The sequence below is a fragment of the Puntigrus tetrazona genome, chromosome 17, assembly GCF_018831695.1.
Source record: "Puntigrus tetrazona isolate hp1 chromosome 17, ASM1883169v1, whole genome shotgun sequence".
Classification (NCBI taxonomy): Eukaryota; Metazoa; Chordata; class Actinopteri; order Cypriniformes; family Cyprinidae; genus Puntigrus; species Puntigrus tetrazona.
This window is the reverse complement of record NC_056715.1, coordinates 4,236,492-4,247,019: the sequence shown is the minus strand read 5'-3', so window position 1 is coordinate 4,247,019 and position 10,528 is coordinate 4,236,492. Positions and strand designations below refer to the sequence as shown.

The 10,528-nt window shown below is 40.3% G+C and overlaps 2 protein-coding genes across 3 annotated transcripts; one reads left to right on the top strand and one right to left on the bottom strand.

The window, feature by feature from the left end:
* Window positions 1–447: 447 nt before the first annotated feature.
* Window positions 448–4,747, top strand: LOC122361444. The gene is made up of 2 exons (XM_043262193.1): window positions 448–813; window positions 1,065–4,747. The coding sequence occupies exon 2, from the start codon at window positions 1,281–1,283 to the stop codon at window positions 4,029–4,031; it is 2,751 nt and encodes a 916-aa protein (XP_043118128.1). The 5' UTR covers window positions 448–813; window positions 1,065–1,280; the 3' UTR covers window positions 4,032–4,747.
* Window positions 4,748–7,456: 2,709 nt separating this feature from the next.
* gjb9a (gap junction protein beta 9a) lies at window positions 7,457–10,393 on the bottom strand. 2 transcript variants are annotated; one of them, XM_043262387.1, is made up of 2 exons: window positions 10,187–10,393; window positions 7,457–8,837 (listed from the first exon to the last, which is right to left on the bottom strand). In XM_043262387.1, exon 2 carries the CDS (start codon window positions 8,815–8,817, stop codon window positions 8,056–8,058), a length of 762 nt encoding a protein of 253 aa, XP_043118322.1. In that variant the 5' UTR covers window positions 8,818–8,837; window positions 10,187–10,393; the 3' UTR covers window positions 7,457–8,055. The 2 variants fall into 2 exon arrangements, with proteins under 2 accessions (XP_043118322.1, XP_043118320.1); XM_043262385.1 differs by lacking the exon at window positions 10,187–10,393 and adding an exon at window positions 10,010–10,176.
* Window positions 10,394–10,528: the final 135 nt, after the last annotated feature.

Sequence of the window (10,528 nt, the reverse complement as noted above, 5' to 3'; positions counted from 1 at the left end):
TCATGGCGGACAGAAAGATAGAGCATCTCAGGGACAGATCACGTTTATATTGCCTGTTCAAAAAGAGTGTGTGGGCGTGCTCCGGGCAGATGAGGTGTGATTCGAGAGGGTTCGAGAATGAGAGGAGAGTGTGTGGGAGAGAGAAGTACAACAAAGACAGACAATCTGGCAGTGCATGACTGAATCGACGTTTGAAAAACGCACAATGTCAAACTTTGCTTTTTTAAAAGCCACGCTGTTGGCGCAATTTGTGCTAACCATTTAATTTAAATGAGGTTTTTATTTACACACATAAGACAAGGATATTGGCAAATGCAGATAACGTCTGATGAAAATCTAAGCCATCTTATTAGAGGCCAAACCAAATTGAGATAAAAGTGACTGAAAGGAGAGGAAATGAAATGAGTGAGGCAAAAAAGTCCTAAGCTCCTGATAAGTGCTAAAGCCCTGAAGCAGCCTCAAAACTCAGGGGAGGGAGCTGAGAGAGTGATAGTGAGGCAGTAAGAGAGAGGAGGGAGAGAGAGCTGCCGTTGGTGTTGAAATAAGAGGCTATTTATCAAACCAACTGTGTTTCTGTGTGACGAAGGACAAGAGTCTGAGAGCTGCAAGATAATGCTGGAATACAGACTGGATGCCTGGATTCCTGTACACTTTTCACACCTGGACCACCAGCGCATAAGGGACTTGGATCGACCATCTGTCACCCTGCGATGCTTTGATTGCTAGAGTTACGTCAGTGATTAACAACATGAAGACGGGCAATGCAAAGAGACCATGGAGAAGTGTTATGTCACATTTGAATGAGGAAGAGAAGTGAGTTTTTGCTCTAATACTGTGCATTTTTGAAGTGTAAAGATGCTGCCTCAGGAGAATGGGGGCTCTAAATTTGGAACAGAACTGCTTATATCTGGCTAAATGGAGGGGATAGACAGACAGCTTTATTAAGTCGGTGAATAAAAAGCTAATCTATTTACGTGGACATGTAATGTTGACTGACCCACAAAGTTGCTTCCTTCCCACTTGATGTCAAACTATATGTATTATTTTTTGCATTTTTTCCCCAGTGGAGATACTGAAGTCATTTCTTGAGTATCTAACCACTTGCCATCACTAGATGATCAGTAAGTTTAATGAAGTATTTTCAGTTTTTGATTAAATCAAAAATGTCTCTAATAATTTCTAAGAAGATCTGGTACACATGCTCTGGCAACGTCATGCTATAGACTTCGGGAGTATTGTATTGGAGGTCGTGTAGGAGGCCATCATCAAGAACTGACACAATGGGAAAGCCATTAAGTCGACCTGGCTGCTTACGGCAGAGCCCTTGTTGTTCAAAAAAAGGGGATGACAGAGAGGGCTACAATGAAGATGGGTACATCCCTCAACGCTCCATTTATGACACAATGTGCATCAACGAACAGATCGACCACAGTTCGGCACACAGCACTCTGGGTTCAAGAAGGGGTCGAGAAACTGACTTCTCCAGTAATGGTTCCCTGGGAGCAGGTGGAGACATGTTTGACACAAGATCTTCTGTGCTAGGCAGCAGTGGCAGAAAACTGGATGAGAGGTTCATTTTTGATTCTCTGAAATTAGCAAATGATGAACTGAGCAAGTCACCAAGAGGGTTTGTGAGGTCAGCATCCCCAAGTGTATCCTGCAGCTCGGCTCCAAGCGGCTCCATGAACAAGAGGCATCATCACCAGGAAAGTGGCAAGAAGGACAACCTCTGTCGCCACTCCTGGAAGGTTTTGTCTCCACCAAAGTTCCCAGAAACATTCGAACTCTCCCCAAGCGAAAAGACCTACTTAAACCCAGGAGTTGCCTTCTTTCCGAACAGCTTCACCTCCCCTCAGATTTCACCCTTCTCTGGTTCCCCCTTTTCCACTGGTACGCATACACCTTCTGTGTTCTTCTCTCCCTCTCCATTGCCCTACCATCAGCAGTTCAACAGGCAGTCTTTGCCAACCCAACCATCTTCACCGAGACCACCTCTGTCAGAGTTATCAGTAAGTGCCCTGATGTGTGGTCAAGAAGACCAAGACAAACTAGAGATTCGCCAAGGTATGAGGGACAATGGGGGCATGACAAAAGATAACCTGTTTTTGACTTTTAAACCCCAGAACATTGAACCTGAGAAAGAACCACCACCAACCACCCCAGAACCTGAAACAGACACGACGCCTCTTCTGCGCTCCCAAACGTCAAAAAGACCTGCCATCTCCCCTACACCAATGGAGTCCACCTGGCCCCGCCGACTAATTGGAAGGAGAAGGACGGTAAGGCAAGGTGGTGCAGTTCATAACCTCCCGATTCTTCCCCCACTACCTTCTCTGCTAATCCGAAGTGTTTCTGACAAAAAGACAATTCCTCGTCTTTCACCCTTCCCAGAGCACCAAGGAAACGTGGACGGACAGCTCGGCAAATCTACTTTAACAAGAGATTTGAAAGATTGCTCACTACAGGAATGGAAGCTCTTGCGGGAGCAGGAGGAACATAAACCTGAAACATCTAAAATTGAGAGTGTGATTGAGGAAGCTTTAGAAGAAGAGAGTAAAATTGTGTTTATACACGAGAGTGTTGAGCCAGTCATTGATGAAAATACCACTCCTGAATGCGAAGAAGAGAACTGGGAAGCTGTGTTAGAGATGGTTAATTCGCTTTGGGATGAGACATGGAATGAAGATTTGCAAAGCATTGGTTCTCTAAGGCGCTGGCCCCTTTTACATCCTCCATCGGGGTTTGGTGGCTCACAAGCTCCATCAGGTACAAGCTCAGAACTGGGTGCTGAAGATATGTTGGAGATTGAAAGAATGAACCGAGAGGTTGCGGAAAGCCAAGACGATGACGAACAGTTTCAGTACAATTTACAAACAGGCAAAGGTCAAAGTAATGTTATTGTGACTCAGCCAGGGAGCCTTAAACTTGCTCACAAAAAGGTCCCAACCAGTTTAGATCTCGCCATCATTGATGCCCAAATGAGAAACAAACAGGGCCATAGCGAGTCACCAGATTCCAACCTGACCCTAGACTCAGATTCAAGTGGCATCTACATGTCAAATCCCAGTCAAACCAGTAGAGAGGACATCACTATGTCAGATCTTGGAAGTATTACATCTCTCAGTCAAGGGGAAGAGGGAAAAGTCGACGTCAGAAAGAGTGGGACATACTCTTCGATTCCAAAAGCAAAAAAATTGGCAACTTTGAACCAAAAAGATCCCTCTGGGCTGAGAGCTAATAGCATAGAGCTAGGAAGGCAAGCATTTTGTAAAGAGATTACAACCAAAGCTACAGAAATACAAGCACGCTTGAAACCTGTGGACACTGGATCTCACACCCTAGAGATTCATAACACTGTGAACACATCGAAGATTGATGTGCCTTTACCGCTGTCCCCCTCCAAACACGAAGCTAAAGAAACGCTATTAGTCAAGAGCGATGCAGATCCATTCATTGCCACAGATAGTTTTGTCTACCTGGCAGTGTCAGTGCTGCCCCCAACCACACAGGAAAGTGTGACCAAACCTGCACTGGAGGAGCCACTGCCTCCTACTTCCTTCGCCAAACCTTGCCCTTACCCTGATGAATGTGACTTCCTCTCCACAGATAGTTTTGTTTACCTGGCTGCTCCTGACTGCCACCTGCTGGTCACAGAGGGACATTCGGTATATGACTCAAAAGATTCTGAATCAGAGGACAGCGGTTCGAAGGCAGACTTTGTTCTGGCCTCTGCTGTAGGAGGAGATAGCGACTGGGACTCAGACCTGACTGATTCTGAACACGAGCCAAACTCTTCCAAGCCTGCGTGGGACTACTGGGAGGAGCTAGAGCAGGGGGTGCTGCAGGACCTATTCGGCGAGGACCAATTGGATGCAGACAAACTGCTCCATGGCAACCAAGCTCAGCAGATTTCCTGCCAGCCTGGGGAGTTGGCTGCTATTGTTGTACAGGAGAGAGCTGGGCTGGAAGAGGTGTCCTCACAGTACACACAGGGGGCAGAGACACACACTGAGGTGAAGTCTGTATCCTAACTCTTATTACTGCACTGGCAAATCAATTGTATTAGATCCCATTTAAGAGTTATCAACATTATAAACAGGTATTTTAGTTTTCGTTATCCTTTCTTTTTCATTATGTACATATTATTTCCAAGTCGTGACTCCACCATCATTCACAATAAAACTTGGATGTGTTCTTGATTGCAGTTTTGTTGAAGCTCAGTTTAAGTCTCTCTTTCAAGCTGCATCTCTGTTTTAAAGTTTACGTCATGGTGGACAGCTTTATGGATTTATTAAGTTGTTATTGATTTCAATGTTCAGTATTTATGTTAACTGATAAGTCTGGCTATTAAATAGGTGATCGTAGATGCAATATGACTATCAGAGATCAAGCATATGAGCTTAAAATCTATTGCACACTTACGTTATGTCAGTAATAGATACTCTATTTGCTATATGCTGTGTGCTCTGTATAACAATAATTAATGTTCTATGTTACTGAGGTTAGAACTGACTGTGATAAAGTACTGAGTGATGAATAGTGAATAGGCTGATGTAGAATTTTTGACCTCATCAATAAAGGAGCACAGTTTATAGCACAAATAAAGCTTAATATGCAGTAAAATGTGTGTGCTTAGCTCAGTTTATAAAGTTTAAATTCAGCAGGGAGAGTTGTTTCACCTGTTAACACATTGCAAAGAAAATGCGTTTTGCCTGGGTTGTCAATAAATGAAATGTGGAGGACCAAAGTCTTTGTTTTGTCATTTAATTTCTTGTCATTCTTTGCTGTTTACTTAGCATGCTTTTGGATAGCCTTCTCAGGCTCCGCCCCCCTTTAGCCTCCTTTCCATCGCTCCATCTGTCTCATGGCCTATATATATATGATTTCTCATGTGAATTATTTGGGATCAGAGTGAAGGAGCCTGAAATTCTGGTGGTGTTGTAGGGGCCAAATGGGCTATTTTTAGTTAAATTAATTAGTTCAGTGTAAATGAGGCCAAACTGAATGCATTGTGTGCCAAGATAATACATAAGTGGGTCGAGTGTCAGCGAACACACGATATCCTGGTGTCTATGTTGCTGAAGTGCATGGGATTCTGCTGCCGCCCATCGTTGTTCCTCAGTAACCTACATTACAGTCATTTTGTTCCATCTGTTATGCATAATATGCATCAAATCACTGTTGTTCCTGGGTCCAACCTGAATCTTTTTGCTTTGATGAAATATACTGCAGCAATGCAGGACATGCATTCCCAGCACTATGTTGTCTCTAATATGTTTTTGAAAATGGTTTATAGAATCCTTAGCAAGCTCGGGCAAACTCATAATTTATAAACTCTCATTTTCATTTCATGAATAATACTTTATATATTTATATGGCAGAAAAAAGTTTTCTAATGTGCTATATAGCCATCTAAGCCAAGATTTACATAGCACTCTACACAACAGCGTCAAAGTAGAGTCAACAGGAAAATAGTTTGTCAATAATGGGGTGAGACCAGTTTATTCATTTTAAATACACTGGCCCCACCCTATAGAATAAATTGGAATGACAGAAAGGGAAAATCCACATGTTGTCACAGTTACACAACAACGAAATGGGCAAAGAACAGAAAGTTGGTCTAAGCAGCTTGTAAACTTGTAAGCTGCTTCATGTTTGGTTTCATTTTGAAGATTTGGGGGTAAACTGAAGCATTCTCAGAAATGACATGTTCTCCCACCATAGTCAATGGACCAAATGATATATTGTTTATATAACGCATGTTGTATCATTTATTTATAAATTATTATTTTTAAATAAAATATGAGGTTGGTATGATTTTTAAAGTATTTTGTTTTAAATATTATGCTCTCTAAAGTAGCATGTATTTGATCAAAATTACAGTAAAAAGTGATATTGTGACACGCTATTAGAAGTTAAACAATCAACAATGTAATTTATTCCTGGTATAGCAAAGCTGAATTATAACAATTACACTGATTCGGTGCTCAAAAAACATTTCTTTATAAGCTATTATTAATGTTTTATAACAAATGTGCTGCTTAATATTTTGAGGAAAGCATACAAATTTTCACAATTCATTTTATTAATATAACATTCAAAAGAAAGCATATATTTAAAAATCTAAATTGTAATAAATTAAAATTTATCAATGTAATAAATTTAAAGCTTCCTTGTCTAGAAAAAAACATACATACAAATTTTAGACATTTATTAATAATTCTTTCACATGCATCTCTGTTGCACTTGTCTCTAGTTCGAGTCCCTTTCTTTCTCCCTCTTCGCTTCTAGTCTAAATATTGTCCTATTCAAATAATTTAAAAAAAAGATTATAAACTAATGTTTCTGCAAATATCCCATCTGCATTGTCAAAAAGTCCAATGTAATACTATTGCCTTAAACAAAAATGACACTTGCAGTTCTGTTTCTGTTCCAGATTCAATTCAAATCGTTGAATATGAAGCGTTCTCGATAGAATTCTGAATGGTGCGCAACTCTGAATCTAAACGTTATATATCAGTAGAGAAGGAATACTGCCGAATGTGTATGAGTCTATCTCTAAAAGTGTGTGTGAGCTGGTGTGCGTATGTGAGTGGGATGGATTGTTTGCTATGTGCATTTGAGCCGAAGCCAGGGCACATGTGTAGGAGGAGCAGCACAGAGTGAGTGAATCATACATTAGGACATTTGCCGTATTCTTTCTGGTCAATGTGCTGAAGACCGAAAGATTATATGCAGGCTGGTGACGTGCCAGTGCTTGGAAATTGTTCAGGTTGGATAAAATGCTTAGGATGAAAGAATCACGTTTTGCTGTCACGTTAGCATTGAAACACATTCAAATAAATATGCACTAAATCGTGTTTTTCTTGCCCTTGGTGTGCAGTGTGATATATTTGTGTGTGGTGTGTGAGTGAGTGAGATAGAAAAGGTAGGAGGGATGTAATCATTGGTTGCTGAAGGCAAAAGATCAAGAGGTGCTTCTTATGTAACATGTAAATGAAAGTGCACTGGGCACTGTGTGCTAAAAGATTTTATTTTTAAATGCATTCTAGGTACAAAAGCAGTGTAGGCTGACAGAAATAAGGACTGAAAAGATCCAGAGAGCGTCAGAGGAATTATACGGAGAGTTCAAAGCGCTGTTAAGAGATTTGATACAGCGTATTTGGCTTTAATGTAAGTCATTTTAAAAGGAATAGTTGCCCAGAAATTAATTTCTGCCATTGTTTATGCCACTGAGTATGCATTCCTTATTCAATGAAACATAAAATGATGTAAGCTAAATATCAGAACTGCTTTTTTTCCATACAGTAAAAGCGGGGGTGTCAAACTACCAAAAAATAAATCAACAGAATTTGGTTGCATAAGAGCATAAAAATTTTTTTCAAATTTTGGGGTAAAATACTAAGCTTTCACATCCCCTGTCGATTCTAGAACATCAGTAAAAACAAGGCAAATCTGCATTAAATTAGTTTTTAATTGATATGTTCGTTTGATATGCATGTACACCGAATACAAATAAAAAAAAAAAACACTAACTTTAAAATGCATGGTGCTATTGGAGACATGTAAATTTTGAGGTTGACAGCACATTTGCATGAAGCCATCTGACATAGATTGCAAAGTATTTAGAGCCAAGCTCAGCTCACAAAAATCTTTTTTTTCCTATTTTGAAATACATTATGCTTTTAAAGTTCATTCTAAAGTGCATACTCTAAAAAAACAAAAACTAACACATATAGCAAAGAACAAGCATAAACCAGCAAAAGACCAGCTTAAACCAGCATTCCAGCTTCAAAACATACCTAACCAGCTTATGCTGCTTTTTTCATAATAATAAAAACAAAAACACTTATACTAAAAATAATATAGTGTGTTTAAAAGTGACATGAGGTCTTTACTAACTAGTCATCGTTCAAAGATGCTAATTTATTTCCATTTATCAATTTGCATTTGCATTTGTTTGCTACAATTTTGGATGACAGAGAAAGAGGGCTTTTTATTCCATATCCCAAACTCCCTGAGGCTGTAAAGGTTTGGCAACACACGCTGCTGTCGTTAAATAGCAGTTTTGTCCATTGAGGTGTCTCTCAGTTTTTGTGAGCTCAAGTTCTGGCTGCTGGAAAGCGTTGGGTCGGGTCTTTTCGACCGTGGTGGTGGCGCTTCTCGCATCATACAGTTTTTTAATATACGCTTTCCGATGAGATATATCATTTCGCAGATGCACATAAAAATGCAGAGAGCAGAGGAAACCACCATGAAGAGGGTAAAGATTTTCTTCTCCGTGGGACGGGAGATGAAACAATCCACCGTATTCGGACAAGGATCCAGCGAGCACTTGGTGAGGCGAGGGAGATCATAGCCGTTATACATGTGATGAAGGATGTAGAGAAATGCAGCATCAACCGTGGCTTTAAAGATCAAGCTCAACAGGTAAGTCCACCAAAGACCCCCGCGCTTTTTCCCAGGGTTGGCGTATAAATGGGTGCCCTCGTGGAGGGCCGTGTACCTCTTGTCTTTTTCCTCTCTGTATTTGACGTGGGCCATGACCAAGAGTGACGGACATGTGACAAAGATGAGCTGCAAGGCCCACAGACGGATGTGAGAGATGGGGAACGCGCTGTCGTAGCAGACGTTGTTGCAGCCGGGCTGCTTGGTGTTGCACACAAAGTCTTTGCTCTCGTCGCCCCAAACGCGTTGAGCCGCCACCACAAACACCAGAACCCGAAACACAAACACCATGGACAGCCACACTCGACCGAACACTGTAGAGTATTTGTTGACCCCGCTAAGAAGGCTCTCAAGTCCTGACCAGTTCATCGCTGATCACAAACTATGTCCTGAAATGAACACAATTACATACGAAACTCAAAACTTTTGCACAATGACATAATTTTAAAAATCACAGAAACAGGTCACTCTAGTTTGGGTCAGTGAATCTCCTGACAACTGGTGTCACGAAAGCATGCTCTAAATTTAACCAAAAACCTAATGGGTTTTCATCATGTCATTTTTTTGTGTTGCTGATTATCTTTTTAATTAGCCAGTGGAGATTTTTGCCTTGGATTAATATTTCAACTCCGGAGGCGTTCAGTCATGCATAACAGGTACTCCAGATTGTTTCTGAAGATCTCATCAAAAAGTTTGCAATATCCGATTCTGTTCCAAGTGCTTTAAATGGAGGTTTTGACAGGTAACCTTATAATAAGGGTTTGTGCAATCACAAGGGTGACACATTTAAATATAACAAGCCTGTGTTGACAAGCCTGCTCATTATGAATCCTTGCTGTCTTTATTTTGCAGGCAGAGTTGTGGATTTGTCATGCTGGATCCCACCAGGGTTTGTCTCATAGCTGATGTCTCATAGTTGTCTCATAAGACATCCTACATGTTTTTTAACATTTCGCAAAAAAACAACAAAACACACACACATATATGACATTTTCATTTAAAATAAGCATTTTTTGTCAGGTCCCTATGCTTGGGTTCAGTAAATGTATTCTAATGGCAATGTATAGGTCACACACACACACACACACACACACACACACACACACACACAAATGGCTCTAATGCTCACTAAGACTTTAAAAATACACTGAAAACAGCAATAATGTGAAATATCATTACTGTTAAAAATAACTGTTTTCTATTTTAATGTATATTAAAATGTAATTTATTTCTGTGATGGTAAAGCTGAATTTCCAGCAGCCATTACTCTACCCTTTTCTGTCACATAATCCTTTAGAAATCATCATGCAGCCGTGTTGCTCAATATTTTTGTGAACGCGACATTGTTTTCAGGATTATTTGATCATTATAAAAATAGTATTGTTATATAAACAAATGATAAATGCAATATATTAGTCCCCTTTGTGCTTGTAATCACATTTACGCATACAATCTCTAATTTTCTAACTTTCTTCTAATTGCTATGTTGATAAGATCCGTCTTTGTCCGGTAGCTACTCAGTAATAACTAATACTAAGCAAAGCATAAAATGACATCTTACCGTGTTTTGCCGCAAAACTGACAGACATCGAAACTGCAAGCACAAAAAAAGAACAAAACCAAAAGCACAAGAAAAAGGGAAAGGGCGAAACTACAGTAAAAGCCCTTAAAAAATCCTGCCCAACCTGATCTATGGCCTAGCCGCCATTATACCTGAGTGTATGCGTGGTTTACTCACATGAGACACCTGTGATGATGGAGCTGCTTTAGCAGGGTGTGGTGCTGCTGGAGTGTGGGTGGTGCGTGCTGTTCATTAGATTATCTTACAGACTGGCACTGTAATGTGAGTTGGCCTACACGATACATTTTGAAGCCTTGCGGCCTCGTTATGTGTCACCACCACACCCAGCAATCTGAAATATTATATAATACACGAAAACACATGACATTTTTTCAAAAAAAATCAGTTCCTTTTTTTTTTTTTTTTTTTACATTGCCGGTATATATTGTTGGTTTTGGGCTATTAACTAAAACTAGAATAATCGATGCTACAACTCTTTCTCACCAGGAGATGGTGGTA

Bases quoted from the DNA above. Each gene is read 5' to 3' on its own strand.
- LOC122361444 (XM_043262193.1), top strand. From the start codon at position 1,281: ATGGGAAAGCCATTAAGTCGACCTGGCTGCTTACGGCAGAGCCCTTGT.
- gjb9a (XM_043262387.1), bottom strand. From the start codon at position 8,817: ATGAACTGGTCAGGACTTGAGAGCCTTCTTAGCGGGGTCAACAAATAC.